The sequence below is a fragment of the Spea bombifrons genome, chromosome 4 (assembly GCF_027358695.1).
Source record: "Spea bombifrons isolate aSpeBom1 chromosome 4, aSpeBom1.2.pri, whole genome shotgun sequence".
Lineage (NCBI taxonomy): Eukaryota > Metazoa > Chordata > Amphibia > Anura > Pelobatidae > Spea > Spea bombifrons.
In genome coordinates this window covers 100,590,922-100,614,317 of record NC_071090.1, presented here as the reverse complement: position 1 = coordinate 100,614,317, position 23,396 = coordinate 100,590,922, and the positions used below count along the sequence as shown (strand labels likewise).

Genomic DNA, 23,396 nt, shown 5'->3' with positions numbered 1-23,396 from the left:
AAAATTCTGCCAGTGTCAAAAATATTTCCAGATCTAACTGTATATTATATAGGCTTGTGGAATCTCTCTGAGATCAGTTCCCACTAGATCCACTGAAAATCAACTCTTTATTCCTTCAAAAAATCCCTCAAGACCCACTTCTGTAAGGAGGCTTACAACACAGCACATTAACGCCCAAAAATATCAGTAAAGCTATCTTAGGGGCCCTTCGGACTAATGTCATTGTCAATATTAATTAATGGAATACATTATTATAAGCAGATATTATCATGAGAATTATTTGGAACTAAGAAAACTTTAATTATTGATGAGTATAGTGGTCACAAACAAATTAAAGAGAATTTCGAGCTAATGCTAGGACCCAATAGAAGGAAATCTGCATGCACCATCTGCTTGAATCTTGAATGGGTAAGAAGAAACAATATATTACAGACAACGATCCTCATCTCATAAATACATCATCTGCTAGCCAGACTTCTCTGAATACTAACTCTTATACACTTATATACCATTATACACGTTGCAATCCTTTCCAAATGCGCTGTTACAGTAATGCCTTCCTGGGATATTAGGACGGGTAACTTCATTTTGATTGTGATTTCAAGAGGAATATCTTATTATTATTATTATTTTCATAGGTTTTATCATTTTATATGGTTTCAGCTTCACTTCTGTATTTTGCTAAATTCTTCTTAAATGTATTTAAATGTTTTTATCACACCCCTCTTTCTCGCTCTTACATATTGAGAGCTCTGCCCCTTTAAGCACTAAATAGAAAGTGTTATACTGTGATCTTTCGTCTGGCTCTCAAAAGGTTAAAGGCTGTTTGTAAAAACAATGGAAATTGATAATTAAATTGTACTTCCGCTTTGAAAATACAAGCATTTTGCAGCCTTTTGTGCTGCTTTTCATACTTGAAAAAAGTGACAACACAAAGGTTGTACTAAGACTGTTGACATCACCATGGTTACCAATGCTATTGAAATGTTGTTGTCTTACCAACAAGGGAAGCTTAATGTTTAGAGACAGGAAAGTTATTGGACCTGGACAAGGCCCTACCAGATTGGCAGGTTGTCAATGATTCAGAGTGTAAAGAAAGCTTAAGTTAACCCTTTCAGAACAAAATAATTTAACGCTCCTCCTCATGGCTCATTAGAGGAGACATGGTGCAAACACAATGACCTCCCTGTCAGTGTTTCTTGATGTCCCTCCTGCTGCTTGTGAAAAGGAAAGCCAGTTAGAAGAGACCTTTAAAAAAGATAAAGATGTCAAAAAAATCTTTCTTGGGCAAAGAGGTAAGAGGAGTGACATAATATTCTATAGCCTTGTGATGTACAGGTGAATACTGCTGACATATTCTAGTGGTATTTCTTGTTGGTGTGTACCGTAGCAGACACATTGTATAGTTCCTACATTCTGCAATTCTCTATTTCAAGATTCAAAACTCAACTGGTTCCAACTGACATCATAGTACATGACAACCAGTTATATAGGGTTTCTAATAAATGAATAGCAGTATTAGGTCGATGCCAGATATAATTATTATAAAGACAACAGATGGGATTCCAGTAAATGGAATAAAATGTATTTAGAACTTCATTCATAAAACGTGGTAACGGCCCTAAGCTACTTAAAAACAGAGGTCCGTGGTACTGAAATGGTAAAATCAGCCCTGGCATCGATAACATAAGTGTGGCCGACGTCTGGATAGGCACAGCCATTTTTATGGTCATGTACAGTGCGGCTGGGCATATCCAGCTAGTGGTCGCACCACTCCCAGGGTGTTGTAGGGCAAGTTTCAGTGACCCACAGGGCATTTGTACCAGATGTCCAATCCGGGCCTGGTGATACAATGTTACCCCCCTCTAGCAAAAAAACAGATAAAGGATACCATACCCAACTACATCTTGTTTGTATTCGGGCCAAGATGCAATTATGTGTGTATGTAAATATCAATTTATATCAGAGTGAAAAATTACAATTTGATCGGTTTTCTACAGTGTTTTTGTCAGATGATGGAAAACCATGGGTTCCTGCACCGGTGCGAAAGGTTTGTCAACAGATACTCCATGACCCAACATTAAATTACGAACATGTATCTGGAGGAACAGCATCAGCCCTGATCAAAGGTGCCACAGAACTGGTTTTTGGAAAAAACAGCAGCATTCTTACAGAAAACCGGGTATACAATGCCAGATCTCATATTTTTTCTTTTATGTTTGTACTTGACTGACCTGAAATGCTACAAATTTTACAGCAAAGTTACTGACATTATGTAGTAATAAGCATTTTTGCAGCATTTTAGCAGATCATCTATCCAGGGCAGTGGGCATAGGCCAGCATTTGAAAGTAAGTCAACCTATTTGCTGTAGAAAACCTTCAAGACTTCTTCCCAGTAGACATAACCAAGCAATCTGTGCTAGTTTCACAAAATATTATGTTTTAATGCCAAAAAATAAAAAATTTGGCAATTTTATTTCAACAGGCAGGAGGTATACAGACATTGGGAAGTAGAGGAGCGTTATGGATTGGGGCACAATTTCTCCATCAGTGGCACCACATCAGTGTCCCTCATAAAACAGTCTGTTTGCCTTTATCAACCAGCGGTGAGTGATTTAAAAGTTAAGACATGCTATTTATTACCGTGTGTGTATACTGCATATATATATATATACCGGTATATATATATATATATATATATATATATATATATATATATATATATATATATACATACATATAAAATAATGTATCCAGAAGTTCATTGACAACAAGGTCCACTAAAAGGATTTACATTTTTAAATTAACTGTAAATTCATTGAACATATCTGTTTGGCACCAACATAATGTATCTCCTCATGGTGAAACCTTTAAATATGTCTCTAACTAGCCTTAGAAGAAGCCCAGCCATGACAAATTAAACTTCCTTGGGAGAAATACGTATTAAAAAGGTAAATAAGGAAAATGAATCTTGTTTGTTATGTCACATACACTACATTACTCCATTGTGTTTCTCATCGAGTTACGGTCATGGAGTTTCTGCCATGTCTATTGTTTCTGTATAGACTTCAACTTAAAAGCAGTGACATTGGATATGACCTAGGAAATCCTTTTTTATGGGAAACCAATGTATCCTAGCATTCGTAAACTCTACCAGTATAACATATACAAGTGTGTTCTATACATCAGGTCATTTAAAAAAAAAAATGCTTTCATGAAAATGATTTCAGAAATATTTTGGTCACTCGGGTTAATACTTTATGATTTTGAGAAATGTATCCGTAACTACAGAAATGTATGCTGTAGTGTTAAGTGTAGCCATTGAATAGATGAAGACGTTGCAGAGATGACCCGGGACATCCTGCTTCCTCTGAATACCAACCTGGTATTTGTAAACAGACTATGCTTGGCACGCAAGAAACAATGACAAATCATGGCTCATGGGAGAAACTTCACTCAATGCCACATATACAACTTACTTCCTCCACAATCTTATTGACAGAGTAATCTTCCTCTCCCATCGCGTTAATAACGTCTCTCCCCTCTGTCAGTCTCTTCACTGGCTGCCTGTGCGCTTCAGGATTTATTTCAATCCTCACTCTTACCTTCAAAGCCCTTCACAACGTTTCCCTCCCTACATCTCCTCACTCATCTCTAAATACACTCCTAACCGGTCTCTCCGCTCATCCAATGATCTCCTTCTATCCACTCCTCTGATTTCTAGCTCTCATGCCCGCTTACAAGATTTCTCCAGGCCTGCCCCTGTCCTCTGGAATGCCCTCCCCCGGCCTATCCATCTTTCCTCATGCCCTCAGTCATTCAAAAAATCCCTCGTGACCCACTTTTTTAAGGGACGCTTACAACATTGCACATTAACGCCCTCCCATGTTCTTTTAGCTCACCTTTCCTAGTCCCTCTCCTGCCTTCCCTCACCCTTTTGCAGATCCACTTGCCTCTCACCATTTTAATTTGATGCCAGGAGTCTCTGGGTACACATTTTATTTTTAGATATGTTTAGATTAGTTGAGAATACAACAGAGTCTATTCACTAAAAGGAAATTCTCACCTCGCTATGCATTATGAAGGACCGACACTATTAAGTTTCTCCTGCAAGAAGAGCTGACTAGGCCTTGCATAATGCATTACTCAACTGGTGAAGAGGATGAAGAAATTTCCTTTATTTAACTATGCATTATACAGGGCCAACCAAGCTCTTCCTGTAGCAGAAGCTCCCTGGGGTTGGAGCTTTATAATGTATAGTGACGTCAACGAGGTGATCACTCAACTTTTTCTGTCTCTTTAGTGAATATACTCAATTGTGTGTATATATACACTACCAGTTTAAAGTTAGGGGTCCATTAACATAACATGAAAAGAATCAGATAAACAGCGCAGGCGTTCTTAATGTTGAGTGACTATTGTAGCTGGAAGTAGTTGATTTTTAATGGAATATCTTCATAGGCGTACAGAGCCCCTTTATCACTCCCATCACTCCTTTATCACTCCCCTCACTCCTGTGTTCCAATGGCCCTTTATCACTCCCATCACTCCTGTGTTCCAATGGCACGTTGTGTTTACTAATCCAAGTTTAAGTTGAAAAAGCTAATTGATCATTAAAATACCCTTTTGCATTTATGTTACAACTAAGTGACCCCACACATTTTTTGTTGTCCAAAAATAGAAGGTTTTGCTGCAGTCCCGGTAAATCAATAAAATGCTTCTCTAATCCAATACTTGCAGTAAGATAGATTGACGAACAACTAACTATATCCCTTCAAAATCCCTGACTTTGTGTAATTAAGAATTAATGCTGTTTTGAAGGCAAAGGGTGTTGCACCCAATATTGGTTTGGTTTAGATTTTCTTCTGTTCACTCACTTTGCATTTTGTTAAATGAAAAAAAATAAACCATTAATGTCTATTTAAGTCTATTTTTAAAAGCATCCTACATTACAGCATTTTTTCACACCTGTCTAAAATGTTTGCCCAGCACTGTATATGTATATTTATATATTGTTGCATATTATTTGCGTATTATTTCATGTATAGATCTTATTGTATAAATTATTGTGAACATTAAATAATCTATTTTTACAGGTAGATACCATCAAATATTTGAGGACTCTGGTTTCACAGATATCTGTCATTATCGAACCTGGAACACTAAAACTAAAGGTCTGGCATTACAAGATATGCTTGAAGATCTTTAGGTATCTAGTGAAAGTACAAACCTTTGGTGCTCTGTGTTACATTTAGTCAATGTCTTTCAGTATTAAATCCAGAAATCAGAACAAGGAGAAAAAGGGTTGTATCTGCCTGAACATGTTAACTTAAAATACTATAGGTTACCGCAAGAAGCCTTTTTTTGCCTTTGTGTTTTAAATGCAATTTCATTTACTGCCACTGGGGTGCGTATGGTAAGATGTTCTTTAGCATTTACATGATTACTGGATCCTTTCTGTTGTCCTTCTATGCTTTACCTCTTGGTGAAAGTACCTCTGTTGGACATGACTATGCTACGGGCTAAAAATTTACTGGGCTCTTTGTCAAGGCTTGTATCTACTGCCTGGAGTTTGAGTATGATCTACCTTATTTGTGAACAATATTAGGCTATTCAGTAGGTCGTCCCTCTAACACTGTTCAAGATATCCTGCTACATTGAGTTATGTATTAATATGAGAACTATCTTTTTTTTTTTCCAGAAATGCCATGACTCTACAGTTGTTTTATTACAAATAGCCAGCAATCCTAATGGGATCCAAATAACGTGTAAGGAGTGGGTACAGATTGCAGATGTCATAAAGGTGACTCAAACTTTGCCTTTTCATGGGAAAAAAAAACTGTTTTGGCTGCATTTTGTCCTCATTATTACACTCAGGTTCATGAATTAAGAGAGAGAAAATTTCTGAATTCCTCTTTTTTGACACATTCTAGAGAATTAAAGCCATAACCTCCATGTTTCTGTGTGGGACAACCTAGAAAATCTAAAGCAGGACCAACTGAGCCAACCTGGCGGGTTCTGTAATTAAATTTGAAGGTTGGGGCCTTAGGAAATCAAGTAGTTCTGGCTTTGTCTGGCACTACCAAAAGCTGTAGAATCATAAACGGTGAGGGATAATCAGCAGAAGTACTTGATGAACCATTCTTCCAGATAAAACAATCTCAGAAGGTGATAGGTCTACAAAAATGGTTTAGTCACAAGTATGCGGCAGAAGGTCTGCGCTAAACATGTTATTCTGTTTGTTGCAGAGAAAGAAAATGTTTCCATTTTTTCATATGCAAGCCCAAGGCTTGGCTTCTGGGGATGTGGAGAAGGATGCCTGGCCGCTTCGCTACTTCGTTGATGAAGGTTTTGAGCTGTTCTGTGCCCAGTCCTTTTCTGTAAATTTTGCATTGTATGGTATGACCCAATTTTGTTATATATATATATATAATGTAGGCCAAGAGATACGTGCACAGTTGCATAGGAGCCCAGTCTTTTTTATGTAGCACAGTCTTTCGGCTAGATGCAGTTACATTTACACATTCGCTATGGCTTTGGGCAGGCCCTGCAAGGTTTGAATCGGCTGATTCGCTTGTTTTAGTGTTTGATTAACCAGAAAAGCCCACGTTGATGAATGAAATGAAAAATTAGAGGAATTAGAAGAGGAATTAGAATTTGAGACTACTGATATGTGTGCTCGAGTTTTTAGCCTTTATGCTAAAAGCCATGTGTAAAGGTTCTTGATGTTGACATTGACTGTGGCTCCTTTATAGAGAAAAAAGTACTAAAAAAATGGATAATTGTAATAATTTTTAAATCACAATTTTGAATTGTGGAATTTTGATGGTATGGAATGCAGAGATGAGCCTAGGATTTTCTTAGCATCCATGGGGCTTTGCCTCCAACCTCTCCCGTTCATTCACACTAACACACTCACTCTGAGTAAACACACACTCTCTAACACCATACACAAACACCATAAATTTACACACTCGTATACTATACACTGTACTCATTCTAAAGCCATATGCTAAAAAAAGAATTAAAAAAATGTTGCTTTGCTGTTCAGCAGCTTGTTTTTTTTTTAAAAAAATGCATGTATTCGTCTGGATTATGTTTACAACAAATCCTTGCTTCCAAACCTCTAGGTGAAAGAGTTGGCAGTCTATTAGTTGTCTTAAAGAGCAACGAGGTGCTGATCCATGTCCGTTCCCAGCTGGAGAGGCTTGTCCGTGCAAAATCTTTAGAACCACCTGCTTTTGGCTCGAGAGTTGTAGCCACAGTGCTTAATAATGCATCTCATTTAACTGAATGGTGAGTCATTTTCATATTGCATTGTTCTCCACCAATAATAATAATTAAAAAAAACTAAGAAATGGCTCAGGCGAATTACATTCTAATTCGTTTAACAAAAAAAATAAAAAATAAACACATGACATCTATATGCACAACAAATCAGCAATTAAAACAAAAAAAGCACCAAAACTGCACATCTGTAAGAGTCCCAGACAACATCGTGTCTTCAGTGTTTGCTGAGGACTGATAATGCATAATGTAAACACATTATATATGTATATTACATAATTTTAAATGTACTGCGTTTTCTCATAAGGAAGGAGAGCCTAAAACTTGCAGCTCAACGACTCATAATAACCAGGGAGAAAATAAAAGACCAGCTCAGAATTCTGGGTAGTTTGGAATCCTGGGAGCACATCACTCAACAGAATGACTTTTTCCTTTACACTGGATTAACAAGTAGGTACCCTCATTCACTGGTGATTTTGTGAAAGTAAAAGTAGCTGGATACCTTAAGGAAATAATCACCCAAAATTTTACTCAGGAAAGCATAGTTTCTATGCAAAATAATGTTTTTTTGAGCCATACACTCACAGCTGGGAGAAATGTCAAAGTTGCATGGTTCTAAAATTATTTCTGTTTAACTGTTTTATGAAATCCTTAAATGAATGGCATGACCATACCTAAGACCTTTCTAGAGCTCTCCCATTTCTGAGAGAGTAGCTTTGTATGGGGTCAAGGCCAGCCCCAGACAGGGCCGGCCCAAGACAAAATGCCCCCCCCATTATCTACCCTTCCCCCCACCCCGTACTTACCTTTCAGCAGTCCTGCGGTGAGTCTCCCTGCTCGGTCTCGGTGCGGTTCTATGGGAAGAGAATGTTGGCAGAGATAAGGAACAAGTCAGTTGTACATATATGAGGAGTAGGCATGGCCACATACGGCTCCCCAGCCCTGAGAAAGAAGAACCCACAGATCTAGGGAAGCAAGGCCTCACCCGGAGACTCTGTGTCAAAGCTAGAGAGTTACCAGCTTTGGACATGACTAGGTTTAATATATTACACATATCTTAAAACTTTAATGTTAATCTAAACAATTTTGATTTTCTTATAATGTGCTGCTTAAAAAATCTACTTTTATTTGTGACATTGTTTTTCTTTCTTTAAAATAGAGGCGCAAGTAGATTTCCTTGCTATCGAGAAGCATCTCCATTTGCGTGCAGACGGATATATGAATATATCATGTTTGAATACTAAGAACCTTAACTATGTCATGCACTGCATATTTCAGACTACTAGCCTGATTACTGAGGGTGCCAATAGCATTTGAACCAGTACTACCTGTTTAACAACCCTGGGCTATTAAAATAAAGACCTTAGAGTGTTGTCCACTGCTTGTGTGCTGTATCTTTCTTGATATCTTATCCTTATTGTTACTTTCTAAAATGTTTACTGGAATTCAATGTAAACATAAACCAACATGTTTTTTTAATTAAGTCTGACCTATTCAATGTGTGGTATAAGTCACTTGTAGCTGTTAATAATTTTTTGCATTTTGGTCACAATATTCCACAGGTCAATTGATGTCGATTTTCCACACCGTTATTCCACTTAATTTAGCATAAATTCCTCTAATAGTATTCAACTAGTAGCCATTCTAAAAAAAAAAACACACAACACAGTGCAGCTCATGATCAAGATAACGAGGTTAACTGAAACACCACCTATACCTCATGTGGAATCAACATATGGAAAAATACTAAAACAATTGTGTCAGTCCTCAGTAAACCACAATGACATTTGGAAATAGCAGTTTAGGGAAATAAGAAAAATCTAGAAATATATGTGACAGTATAAAAAACACTTTTAATAAAATCACAACTGTCAGTCTGAAAAACCACAGGGCCCTTGTGGCTAGACTCAGTTGCTTGATTACCACAAAAATAATAGACAGAAAAAAAATACCAAAAAAATATATAGTAAAACATAATAATATAACACTCCTGATCAATATTGGTTCACAGTTCAGGCTTAATGAGTATAGAGTCCCATATAAGAAAAACCTATAAAAAATTGTATCAAGTGTTTTAGCACTGAATACTTCAAAACATCGTGCTGATAGTAAAACATCTTTAGAAAGATGTCCTCAAACATTCAGTATGGTATGGATCCCTTGGGGTAGGCAGTATGCACTATGTCTTTATAGAATCACTGGCCGGTGACTTATTTGGTAAAACAGATGCTGTTTTTCTTAACGGATCATAAAAAGATGGTACACTCTGCCGGAGGGAGAGAGAGGAAGGGTAGATAATGGGGGGGGGGCATTTTAAACTTCGCCGCAGGCGGCATTATGTCTTGGGCCGGCCCTGGCCCCACATGAAATTAGGATGTCATAATATTCTCTGAATATTGTCAATGATGGCTGCTGCATCTGTCTTATATCACAAATATCTCCAGAAAATCACATGATTTAATTTTATTTCGTCTAATGGATATTGTAAGTAGCCAAAGTAGACCATTGTATGGCCTAAAAAAACTCATTCATCCTATTTTGTGACACCACAAGAATTTTTTCACCTGTTCAAGATATCCTATTTTTCTTGCTTCTAATGATGTATTATTTTCCTTAGAGACAGCCTTACATCTCTGTTTCGGAAGCTGTAAACCATTGGGTTTAACATAGGAATCACGTAGACGTACAGAACGGTCAGTACTTTTCCCTCGTTTAGTGAAATTGAAGATTTTGATTTCATGTACAACTCAAAGATCAAACAATAGAACGCACTCACGGTAGTAAGGTGTGAGGCACAAGTGGCGAATGCCTTACGTTTTCCTTTTGAGGTACGTATCTTCAAAATGGAAGAAATAATACAAATGTAGGATAGTAGAGTTAGCAGGAAAGAAGACATTACAAGGATGACACCCTGGATTAATATTACAATGTGTATAACCGTGGTGTCTCCGCAAGAGATTTTTATTAATGCAGTAATATCACAAAAGAAATGATTGATTGCTTTGGAAGAACAATATTTTAGGTTGGTCGTAACCATAACTATAGGAAAAGCCGCAAGTAGTCCACCCAGCCATGTACTTGTGGCTCCAAGCGTACGTACCTTTTTGTTCATTATCAATGTATAATGTAAAGGTTTACAAATCGCTAAATAACGATCATAAGACATCAGAGTTAGCAGTAAATATTCTGTGCTTCCAAAAGCAATGAAAAAGTAAAGTTGTACAATACACGCTTTGAAGGAAATATTTCCGCTGTTTGTGGCAAAGACGTAAATCAGTTTTGGAGATGTGACCGACGTATAAACAATGTCAAGAGCAGAGAGATTACACAAGAAAAAATACATAGGTACATTTAGCTGTGGGCTCCAGCATATCAAGAAGATAAGGAATATATTTCCTACTAAGGTCAGTATATAAACACAAACAAAAAACGCAAAAAGCGGGATGTGCAGATCTGGGATGTCTGAGAAACCGACAATAAAGAATTCCTTTATACTTGTATTATTTCCAGATTCCATAATCCACAAACTATGTAAAAAAATAGGTCTTACTCTACCGTAAAAAAAAAAGAAACATTTAGTAAAAATATAAATGTAAAATGTGATATTTTGTGGTTCAAGATGCTTTGCTGGACTTTTTCTGTGAATACTCTTGATATTTGTTTCAACCTGGTATAAGAACACAAAATTAAAATTAATAATCAGAAATCCAGTATTTAGAAATGATTTATTTTCCAGATAGTAACATTGATCAAATGAAACCTTTTCCATACATTTGTCCTGGTTTTGCCTAATATAAAAGTGAATACCCTTTCTTATCGCTCCCCATCAAAGCTGTTATTATAACAGGCTCAGTCTATTTACCGTTATTTACTCCCACTGTTTAATTAGTTCACCTTACACTATAATCTATCCAGAGACTTGGCTGATTTAAATCATGTTGTTTTGTTAAAGAAGTATTTTTTTAAATTTTTATTTTATTTTTTTAAAAAAATTTTTTAAAGTCTTTCTGCAGATGGATGCCTGCCCTTAGAAAACAATTAATTCCTTAGGTGAAAACAAAAATATATATACTAGTTGTTTCACACATTGAGACTAACCAATGAAATACTGAGTTTCACGATGCTAATGCCAACATTTTCTAATATAAAATAATAAAATCTATATAAAATATATATTTTTAAATCTGATTAATTTCCATTAATGGACACGCTCATTCTAATTAATATATGTAAGTGCAAGATACGGACAAAAATATGAATGCCCTTTGTGAATAATCAATTAGGATATTATAAGGTTGTTACCATACTGCCTAAAATTTACATAAAATGAATTGGGAGAAATTTAGAATAATGATACATTTTAATGGTTTTACTTTGTTTGATACAACTTATTTTTCCCACCTTCAATAGAAAAAAATATATAGCTTTCAAATATTCTTATATGCTAGTAAATTTACCAACTTGTGTAAAAAAAAATGATATATAAAATTGCTAAGGACAATTTGTGCTAGCAGAACTAAAATGTTTTTCACATATCTGTATCTGTAAATGTCTTCTTATAAAAATAAATAAAGGAGTAGATTTACCTGTATTTTCCTTTCTTAGTAGACCGCGTAACAGAAACAAAATCGCATTGATCCCTTGTAATATGATACGTCATTCCATCTGAGGTCCTAAAAAGCTCACGTATCCACATCTTTTTCTATATTGGCCCAATAAACCTTTTCAGTTAAAGAAGTTTAAGTATTACAAAGTTCAGATGTAGTTTTATTCATGGTGCTGATATGAGGAAGCATGATCTGCTCATTTCTAGGGAAAATAGTCGTATAATCTGTAAGGTTGTACTTATATATTGTAAATATCCCCCTTGTGTATATTTTTTCCCAGCAGGTGTATCATGGGCGCATGACAAATCAAGAAATAATTATGATACATCATTGTACTAAATCATATATTTAAAAACACATTTTAACCAACTATATGACCAGGGGTCTGGGGACTATTTTGCACTCTAAAAACCACAAATTTTTCACATTTTTACTTTGACCATTCCTGTAGCAGGATATATTTTTCTTATTGTGTATTTTTCAATTTTTTTTTATCCTAGCAGTATAACTTCAATAGTGATCAAAGAAGCCAAGCCTGGGCTTTAAAGCACATGTGTTAAAGCAAAATTTGGAGGCTTTTGAAATTCTGGAACAAAATTTGTTGCCGGGTGCCCACATTCACTCTCACTCTTTTTCACACTCTCAATCTGGTTCACTCTCTCTTACACTCTCTAAATGTTTTCCTACCTTCTCTCCCGACCACTTCGGCTTCTGCCATCCACTTCCGCATCTTCTTATTCTACATCTTCTCTCTTTTATCTTCTATCTTTTATCTTCTAAAGAGTGAAGATGAAAGAGAGAAGATGAAGAACAAGAAGATGCGGAAGTGGTTAGTAGAAAAGGTAGGTAAACATTTAGAGAGCATAAGAGTGTGAACCAGAATGAGAGTGTGAGAGAGTGAGAGTGTGAGTGAAATCACCAGCAGATTTTGAATGAAAATTCAGAGCTTTTTGCTTCTTTTTTGTCTGTACCGTGGGGGGTCTGGTCTCGGTTTCGTGGCTTCGTACAAATCGCCAAATTTGCCAAAATTCAGTAAATTTGCCATTCGTACAAATCTGAATGCACAAGTCTATCTAATGATCAAATAGCATTTAATTAGCAAACAAAACGTGCCATTGGAACACAGAAGTGATGGTTGCTGATAAAGGGCCTCTGTCCATAAAGATATTCCATTAAAAATCATCCATTTCCAGCTAAAATACTGATTTACAACATTAACAATGCCTTTACTATATTTCTGATCCATTTGATGTTATATTAATGGACCCAATTTGCTTTTCTTTCAAAAGCAGAAATTTGAAGTGACCCGAAGCTTTTGAATGGTAGTGTATGTATACATACATACATACATACACACACATGCGCACATATACATGTAGCCCTTTATTTTTATTGTTTTTTCCCCCTTTTATAATATGTGAACACTTTTTACAATATTTGGACTTCTGAGGACACTATACTTCACTTTTGTGGGTGTGGCTCTAGCCTCTGGGAACAATCCAGAAGGAGGTGTGGCAGAACCTGACAGGGAAGAAGAGACGCCATCTTAGGATGAGTTAAGGCCTATTCCCCATCCAGCAAGACCAAGTGAGTAACTAGCAAGTGCAGGACCAAATCCTGATCTGTTTTTCCTTATCTTATTTCGGCACTGGGTTGAACACACAGTTACTGTGAACTGCCACTCTCAGGACAAATCTTTATTTCCTGTGAGCACTGTTACTGTATGCATCAGTTCCCCCATATTACAGTAAAATAGGTTTCATTTGTTTATCAGTTATTGTGTACTTATTAGTGCTATTGCAAGGCCACTTCTCAGTGAGTGGATTTTCTGTATCTAACTAAATCACTGAGTGGAGGCACTGAATGCAGAATTCAAAATATGTCCTAATCTCCCTCGCTCATTGCGGAGGCTCAGGAGCCATATCAGCGCCAACAAGCAACAGGGATTGTTGCTGATCCTGATCCTATTTTCCAAGTGAAAGGAAAAGGGCTACATACACATACACATACACATACATATATACTTTATATACACACACACATTTATACACTGACAGGAGAAGTGAATTACTCTGATAATCATGTTATAATGGCACCCGTCAGTGGGTGGGATACATTAGACAGCAAGTGAACATTTCATCCTCAAAGTTGATGTCTTAGAAGCAAGAAAAATTAGCAAGCGTAAGGATTTGTGCAACTTTGACAAGGGCAAAATTGTGATGGCTAGACTCCAAAACCACATCTCTTGTGGGGTTTACCTGGTGTGCAGTGGTCAGTATCTGTCAAAAGTGGTCCAAGGAAGGGAAATCTGTGAACCGGTGACAGGGTTATGGGTGTCAAAGGCTCATTGATGCACATGGGCGGCGAAGGCTGGCCCATGTGCTCAAATCCAACAGACGAGCATCGCAGTTTGTTGTGACAGGGTGCCCATGCTGACCCCTTTTCACTGCCAAAAGTGCCTACTGCCTACAATGGGCACATACGAAGATGCAGAGTTCACATCAATGACAATATCACAAATGCAAAAATCTATGGAGGGCTAACTACTTTTTATTTAAAGTGTTATATATCAGTAACAATATCCGTTTTGGTTTACTGTGAATTTGAAAAATAAATGTGAAGTATAACACAGCAACTTGTTCTTCATAAAGATTGTTTATTTTTTGTCATTTTTTTAAAATAAGGACAACTATTTCCAAAAACATTTAAGTCCTTTGCGTCTAATAATTTTCACAAAGGCTTCCTTGACATCCTTATTTCTTAAGCTATATACCAAAGGGTTTAACATCGGAATAACATTTGTATATAAAGCAGTCATCACTTTGCGCTGTTTCCGAGTCGTCACTGCCTTTGGGATGAAGTACAGGACAAGTATCGCCAAGTAGAAAAGGCTCACTGTGGTGAGATGGGACGCACAAGTGGAGAAAGCTTTGTGTTTGCCTTTTGAAGAGGAAATATTAAGGACAGATGATATGATGTAGATATAAGAAGTCACAGTGAGCAGGAAGCAAGTAAGCAAAGAAAAAGCTCCTTCGATAAGCAGAATGATCCTTATAACAGTGGTGTCACTGCAAGTTAGTTCTAACAATGTTGAGATGTCACAAAATAAATGGTTAATTACATTGGATTTACAATAGATATTGTATGAAGCAATGACGGCTACGGGTACTGTAGCAATTAAACCACTCAACCAGACCGCAATGGCTGTTGTTGTGCAAAATTTCTCGCTTAGGATAACAGAGTAATGTAGAGGTCTACAGACAGCCACGTAGCGGTCGTAGGACATAATGGTTAGGAGCAAATACTCTGTAGTTACAAACATACCTAAAAAGCAAAACTGAGTTACACATTCTATGGAAGATATCTTGTTATCGGCAGCTAGATATCCATACAGCAGTTTTGGTGAAGTAACCGATGTAAAAGCAACATCTAAGATTGACAAGTTGGAAAGTAAGAAGTACATTGGAGTTTTCAGTGTGGGACTCAAGTATATCAGGGTGGTGAGGAACAGATTGGCTATCAATGTAATGGTATAAGAGAGGCCAAAAAATAAGAAAATGGGAACCTGAAGATCAGGGAAATCTGAGAATCCAACAATAATAAATTCAACAAATGAGGTAATGTTTTTTGCATCCATTGGTGTCGGAACAAATTCTGTGATAAAATAAGCAGAATTTATTTAAATAGTTCGGAAGAAAACTGATTAAAGTAACAAATTATTATACCCTGAAAACAATGTTTCCAGCATAGGTTTTGGTAGGGAAAACCTTTTTCTTTTTATGACATATTAGTGTCAACAACTTTCTTCACGATTCTTTCCATGAAGGGATATTTGTTCATTTGAATATCAGTGGTTTCTTTTTTTTTTCCAGAAATCTCTGAGCTGTGGTAGAGAGACACACATGATAAAATAAACAATGGGGTTTATTCACTAAAGCAAGTGTTAGAATGAGTGCTTGTAGAAGAGTTGCAACCCACCAACTAAACTTTATGAAGAGACAACTTCATTAAGCTTCTGCTAAAAGAAGAGCATGGTTGGTACTGTATGATGTATCAACAAATTAGATTTGTTGGCTCAGCATACACACAATACAAATTTAACACACAATTTGTGTGGCAAGGTTTCACACATACACTTCAAATTTAATGGTGAATACTAATAAAACAGCAGGTACGTCTAATACATGGATAATAAACACTATTTAAGGGTAGGAAGGGTCACAAATAATGTTAGACTTTCGTCTATAATATGTAGACTGAAACACTGGAAGATCTTTTCAAACTATTTTTATATGACTCTCAAATTCACATATATTTCACATCTATATTATGGATTGTAATTCTAAATTATACAGGGCAGATATAAAATTCCTAACTATGGTGTATATTCTTTTATTAAAAGCACAAATTTTATATTCTGCTAAAATTAGTCTTTTTCATCTTATTGCATTTAATTGTTTTGTAATTGGATTTTAATTGCACATGTGTTGATGACGAGTAATCTCACCACTCCCCTTTTTTGCCTTACTTAAGGGAAACAAATTCAGTGGTGAGTTATCTGTGATAAAGAGCGGGGTGCCGCTTGAAACGCGTCAGATTTGGGGTTTCCTGTGCACTAGATGCACTTAGGTGTGAATTATGCTTTTTAATCATTTAGTAAAATAAATAAAGCTGGAAGTTTTTTTCAAGTGCTGGATCGATCCTTTTGTTTTTTTTTTGTGTAAAATTGTAATATCAATGCCGCTATTTACATAACATTTGTCTCACCATTTTTAATATGGGCCAGTCCAGACAGTTGATGGCAGGGTAGTCCTGGCACTTTAAGTCCAGTGGCCACCTGATGATGTAAGCGCGTCCGATGGCTAGATATGCATGGCCGCGCAAAATGTTTTTATGCCGATGTAGCATGTGGCCGGGCATATCCAGTCACTGGTCACAAATCGGAGCACCCAATCTTCGTTTGTCCAGAGTGCTAGATGGCCAGACCAGGCCAGAACTAAACCGTTTCAAATTGAAATAGTTAAACACACATAAAGAAATGTCTCCGGCTGCAAGAGATGTCTGCCTTATTATGGTGCTGTACTTTATGGCCCTGCATGTGTATTTACAACATTTTATTTTTCTCTTTGTTTTGAAAATAGAGTTTAACCTGAAATGCATTGTTTAAATGAATAATGGTTCACTACCGTTATCCTGAAATATACTAACATTTTGAACTAATAATCTTAAAACATCAAAGCACCCATGGCTTTCATAGTCATTTTAGCATTAAAGTTGTTAACATGCAATAGCAATTTTCATGCATTGATATCATGCACCTTACCTTTGTTAATACATCTGAACTACTGCATCAAATCCTGCTGCTATGACATAAAATATGTATATAAAGAAAAGTACATACCAGATATATAGTGCAATCATATATGGGCTAGCTAATTACATGGGAAAGTCTATTAATATTACTTTTAATGCTAAAATATCATAATGATATAGACTTACTAAGGACAGGTTTGGTATTCAGGAACAAAATGAAAATGTGGTAGAATGGCACTGTATTTATTGTTGCACAGAATCCCAAAAGATTTTGTTTAATAATGTCCTCCATGTATTACTGTATGACTTGAAAACATTGAAAAAAAATTTAATTGAGGCCAATATATCACTGCTTAAGGTGATCTTTAAAAAAATTATTTAGTTTTGGGGGGAAATAAGATCCATAACAGAATACTATATGGAAGGAAACTTAGTTTTATTTAGTACTGATGTATTAATTTAGTTTGGGTGAATGTCCATTTCTCAAGCACTTAAGAACCCAAAACAAATTATTGCACTGCATTTATTTTTTTTTCTTTACATTTTTATTTTTGTTGTTTTCATAATACGTACAAACAAATTAAACATTAAATAGACAGATACCACAAAAATAGAATCAAAATAACAGTTGAAAGGTCTAAATATCATCCTTAGGTGTAAGTTGTATAATACATCATATGATATCTTAATAAAATTAAAAAAAAAAAAAAAAAAAAAAAAGGAAAGCCGGGAATATGTGTTGATTCTTATATTACTCTTATATTATTTAATTTAATAATCCAGTCCTCATATATAGTTGTATTTCTTTTCTGTTGTGGACTACTCCATTGCAAGCCTTTCTCCATCTGTAATTGAAATAACACTTGATTTCTCAATTGTAAGTATAAAAATGGTTTGCTTTCTTTCCAATTTCTTGCTATCACTACTTTCGTAGCTGCCAATATATGAATTATTATTATTTTTATTTTTAAAGGTAATCCAAGTGGAAATATATGAAGCAAAGCCATTTCTAAAGTTTTATTAATCTTAATATTACCTATTTTTTCTAGAAGCTCAAAGGCATGCCTCCAAAGAGGCCTTACTTTTGTACACGTCCACCATATATGTTTATAATCTCCCCGTTCCTGGTTACAACGCCAGCATCTGTCTGAAGAACTTGGAAACATAGATTTTATTTTTGTCGGTGTTAAATACCATTGATTAATTAATTTGAAGTAATTCTCTCTAATTGTTATGGAATGAATTAGATTATAAGTATTATTTATTGCTTTATACCAATCTATTTCTGTAATTTGTTTCGTTGTATCTCTATTCCATTTTGTTATAATTGGTGTTATTGGACTCTCGTCCATTTTGTTGATTATTTCAAATGATTTGGACAATGCTTTTTTTATTTCTTGTTTATTAAACACATTTTGAAGTTTACAATGAAGTTCCTCATCCTCTTTATATCTAGCTTGTAATATAAAGGATTTTATTCTCAGGTAGGTGAATATTTCTGAACTAGGTATATTAAACTCCCTATGTATTTGATCGAACGATTTTATGTTATCTTTAAACAAAATTTCTTTTAGTTCTTCAATTCCCGCATTTTTCCAAATACTTAAATTTATATTGGAAATAATAAATTCTATGGTATCCAGTTTCGTGTTATCTAGAACCTTATTAGTTAAATTCAATTTTTTCTTAATCTTTTTCCATTCTTGCAAAGTATCTTTTATTATAGTATTATTTATATATTTTGCCTCTAGTTTTATCTGGTATTGCCACATACTTGTGGGTAAATTAATCTTAACCATAGATCTTTCTATTTTAAACCATGGTTGGTTGATATTTATTCGACATTGTAAATTATATATATGTAATAGCATGCATGCGTCATATGCACTTTTAGCTCTAGGGTAATTCAATCCACCTCTATTTATTTTTCTTGCCAACTTTTTTATACTAATTCTCATTTTTCTTCCATTATTAATAAATTTATTAAAGCTAGTTTGTAGCATAGAAATCCAAGAGCTTGGTATTTTTAATGGGATATGTCTAAAAAAGTCACATTTATTCTACCTACCCAAGATAATTCTGTGTTTCGCCATTCTTTCAGAAGGTAATTTGTTTCTTTTAATAGAGGTAAAAAATTCCGTTCGATTATATCTTCTACTTTTGATGTTATTTTTAATCCCAAATAATTAAGATCTTGTTGTTTCCAACTGAATTTAAATTCTTTTTGTATTATTTGTTTAGAATAAAATGGTATATTTATTGGAAGAATTTCTGATTTTTCTATATTCAGCTTATAATTTGAAATATTTGAATATTTCTTAATCGTTTCCATCAGGGCTCTGATCGATTTCTCAGGATCTTCTATAGTTATCAGAATATCATCTGCATATAAGCATATTTTAAATTCTTCCTGTTGGAAGTGAAAGCCTTTTATCTCATCATTTTTACGTATGGAGATTGCTAAAATCTCCATGGTCATTATGTATAGTAGAGGGGAGAGGGGACAACCCTGTCGAGTTCCATTTGCCAAATGGAACCAATCTGCTTTAATATTTTGGCCAATTGTCCTCGCCGTAGAATTAAAGTATAAAGATTTAATTGCTGAAGTAAATAAGCCGTCTATTCCGAAAGCCCTAATAGCATAAAACATAAAGTCCCAGTTCACCCGGTCAAAAGCTTTCTCGGCGTCTAACGCCAAAAAGACAAAGTGATTTTTTTTGTATATTTGTTACATCAAGTATATCTATAATTCTTCTGAAATTATTGTATGTTTGTCTATCCGGAATAAAGCCTATTTGATCTAGATGAATTATCTCCGATATTACTTGCTTCAACCGATTTGCTAATGTTGTCGCGTAAATTTTAATATCCTCATTAATAAGAGAAATGGGTCTGTAGTTCCTTATCTCTTCAGAGTTTTTCTTAGGTTTAAGAATTGGTAATATATTTGCCCTTAGAAGCTCTTCCGGAGCTTCTCCCTTCCTACTTATTTCATTAAACATTGCTGTTAAGGCTTTAGTTATATTCTTTTTAAATATTTTATAAAATTCTCCACAGAACCCGTCAGGACCTGGGCTTTTCTGATTTTTAAGATTTTCAATTGCCTTTATTACTTCTTTTTCCTCAATTGGTCTATTTAGTTCCTTTAATTGTTCTTTAGATATCTTAGGAATAGATAAATCAGAAATAAAAAGTTTAATTTCTTCTGGGGGTATATCGTTTTTTAAATTATAAAGAGATGCGTAATATTGATTAAATATACTCCCGATTCCTTCTGGAGTCATGTATACCTTATTATTTTCGACTATTTTATATATTCGATCCTTTACTTGTTTTTTTTTAAGTCTATCAGTTAGTATTTTATCGACTCTATTATTTTTGTGGTACCAATACTGTTTTAATCTTTCTAAATTTTTGTTTATTTTATCTGTCTCTAACTCATTTATTCTTTTTTTAATTAAAGATATTTTATTGGATCTAATTTTGGTTGGCGATTTTTTATTTATCCTATTTCATATAAATTTATATATAATGTAGAAAGGTCCGAGCCTCTTTTTCTGTTTTCTAAACTACCTAATTTAATCAAATGACCTCTTATTACGCTCTTATATGCGCACCACAATGTAGACCGAGATACATTTTCATTATCATTTTCTTGGAAATATAAATTAGTATTAATTTCTAAATTCTCTAAATGTGTTTTTTGTTTCAGTAGATTAAGATTCAATCTCCATTCCCTATGTATATTTTGATTAATTTTTGAGTAAGTTTCCCAGATACTAGCGTTGTGATCGGACCATGTTATATTTTTAATTAACACTTTCTTAACTCGATCCACAAAGGGTTTATTTCCCATAATTAGATCTATTCTTGCGTATGACACATGCGGGGCTGAAAAGTGTGTATATTCCTTAACACAGGGATTAAAGACTCTCCAAATATCAAAAAGTTTGTTTTTTTAATAAAATTTGTCAATAATCTGGCAGATCTAATTATTTCTTTCCCAGGCAATTCACCTCTTTTTAACATCTTATCCATTTTAACATCTGGTATACAATTGAAATCTCCCGCCATTATCAATCTTCCCTTAGCAAATCGTTCAACCCTGTTAAATAAATTTACTATAAATTTTACTGAATTAATATTTGGCACGTATGAGTTGACTATAGTATATATTTCATTTTGTATTTTACAGATTATTAGTAAATATCATAGCTACGCCTCTTTTCTTTTTCCCTAACATTGAGGCAGATAGGACTTTAGTTATGTATTTATTCTTAATTTGATTATCCATTGAATTGAGCCAATGAGTCTCTTGAAGTAAACAGATATCTATTTTTTCTTTTTTTAATAGGTTAACTAATGTAAATCGCTTTTGAGGACTGTTTAATCCTTGTACTTTTAATAATAAAAAACGTACCATCTAACTTTAAATCTTATTTTCAACATCATATCTACCCGGCTAAGGGAAAAAAAATTATTAGTCACAATCCACATATAAAGAAAAAAAGAGTAAGACTTACATATATATAGTAAAGTAAAACATAATATCCATATACATATAGTGTAATATGAAAAATTATTTAAACACAAAAAAACATACAATATGTAGTACAGCTTCTTTACTTCGTGCTGTACATACATAAAATTGATCCAATAGGTCCTTCCCTTTATCCTGGACCTCGTAACACTGAACCACTTAGGATTCAAATCCATCTGTGGTTATCAATACTAGGGGTTTATAAATCAAGTTCGCGGGCAAGCGAGAAAAAAAAAAAAAAAAAAAGGGTTCTCTACCCTCTTATCTCTCTATATATTTTCATCTATATATTATCTATATGCATACTATATACGTTGCTACTTATTACATCATTTATATCATAGATTTTTAATTCCATTTTTATATAAAAAGAGACATTTCGTCAAATTTTATATTTGGATAGAGTATAACAATCTCACGACCAAATTTTAAATTTGTTGTCTTTGTTATATGCATGCAGATTTATATATTATTACAAAAAAAAAAAAAATTCTCTACCCTCTTTTCCCCTTTCTTTTCATTGTTATCTATATGCATGCTATATACATTGCTACTTATTACGTCATTTATATCATAGATTTTAAATTCCATTTTTGTAAAAAAAATATAAAAAAAAAATATTTGGATAGAGTATAACAATCTCACGACCATATTTTAAATTAGTTATCTTTGTTTTATGCATGCAAATTTATGTATATAAAATAAAAAAAAAAATAAAAAAAAATTAAAAAAAATTAATATTTAATGTTAATACGTGTCATTTCCAAATAAGTGTTCGGAATTTACATTCCTACATAAATCTTGTGTCATTCTAGTGATAGTGTAAATACTAGTGAAAATCATATCAATCATTAGTGTATATAATAATAATAAAAAAAAAATCTCCTATATTGGAGAATGTATAAATTATGTGATGTATTGAATGTAAATATAAGTGAAAATTTTCCCCTCTTAAAAAGGGTAACAGAAGAGAAGCCGGGGGACCTACGTCCTTTAAGTGCAAAGATTCTTTAAAATCTAGAATCCTGTGTACTAAAAATGAAAAGGAATCTTATATGTGTCATATTATAACATGTGTCATAATGTTTCATATTATAGCGTGTTATGTGTTAATGTAAGTGTAAATATTAATTTGTGTCCCTAATTAATAAAGTGAAGAAAGAGAAAAAATAAAATAAAAAAATAAAAAATATATAAAAAATAAATAATAAAAAATAAATAAATAAATAAATAAATAATTAAATAAATAGATAGATATTTTATCACATTTCAAGTGCAGTATTATATTTGTAACTCTATCCCCCAAAAAGAATTAGGGGAAAAGAAGAAAAAAGGAAAGGAAGAAAAAGAGAAAAAAAAAAAAAAAAGCGAGGCACTCTCATTTCATATTGATTTAGTTATCATTTTCCTTTAGATGTCCACCATTCTTGAGCCTTTTTTACTTGTGTCAAATTGATATGATTGACCTTCATAAAATACCATCAATTTCGAGGAATATCCCCATTTATATCGCACATTATTTTCTCTTAAACTCTTGGTAATTTCCTTATATGAGGTTCTTTGTTGACGAGTTTTTAAAGATATATCTTGGAAGAAAATTATGTTTTTGAATCTTTCTTCTTTTGGTTTATATGATCTTGACGAGTAAA

The 23,396-nt window shown here is 34.2% G+C and overlaps 3 protein-coding genes across 3 annotated transcripts; 1 reads left to right on the top strand and 2 right to left on the bottom strand.

The window, feature by feature from the left end:
• The first annotated feature begins 1,057 nt into the window (after positions 1-1,057).
• LOC128492167 (aspartate aminotransferase, cytoplasmic-like) lies at positions 1,058-8,660 on the top strand. Its single transcript, XM_053464629.1, has 9 exons — positions 1,058-1,295; positions 2,001-2,182; positions 2,486-2,606; positions 5,097-5,209; positions 5,702-5,803; positions 6,249-6,399; positions 7,131-7,296; positions 7,595-7,737; positions 8,447-8,660. Exons 6-9 carry the CDS (start codon positions 6,258-6,260, stop codon positions 8,602-8,604), a joined length of 609 nt encoding a protein of 202 aa, XP_053320604.1. The 5' UTR covers positions 1,058-1,295; positions 2,001-2,182; positions 2,486-2,606; positions 5,097-5,209; positions 5,702-5,803; positions 6,249-6,257; the 3' UTR covers positions 8,605-8,660.
• A 1,220-nt stretch (positions 8,661-9,880) lies between these two features.
• LOC128491520 (olfactory receptor 1019-like) lies at positions 9,881-10,630 on the bottom strand. The gene has a single exon (XM_053463839.1). It carries the CDS (start codon positions 10,628-10,630, stop codon positions 9,881-9,883), a length of 750 nt encoding a protein of 249 aa, XP_053319814.1.
• Positions 10,631-14,583: 3,953 nt separating this feature from the next.
• Positions 14,584-15,531, bottom strand: LOC128491519 (olfactory receptor 5D18-like). The gene has a single exon (XM_053463838.1). The coding sequence runs from the start codon at positions 15,529-15,531 to the stop codon at positions 14,584-14,586; it is 948 nt and encodes a 315-aa protein (XP_053319813.1).
• Between the last annotated feature and the right edge of the window lie 7,865 nt (positions 15,532-23,396).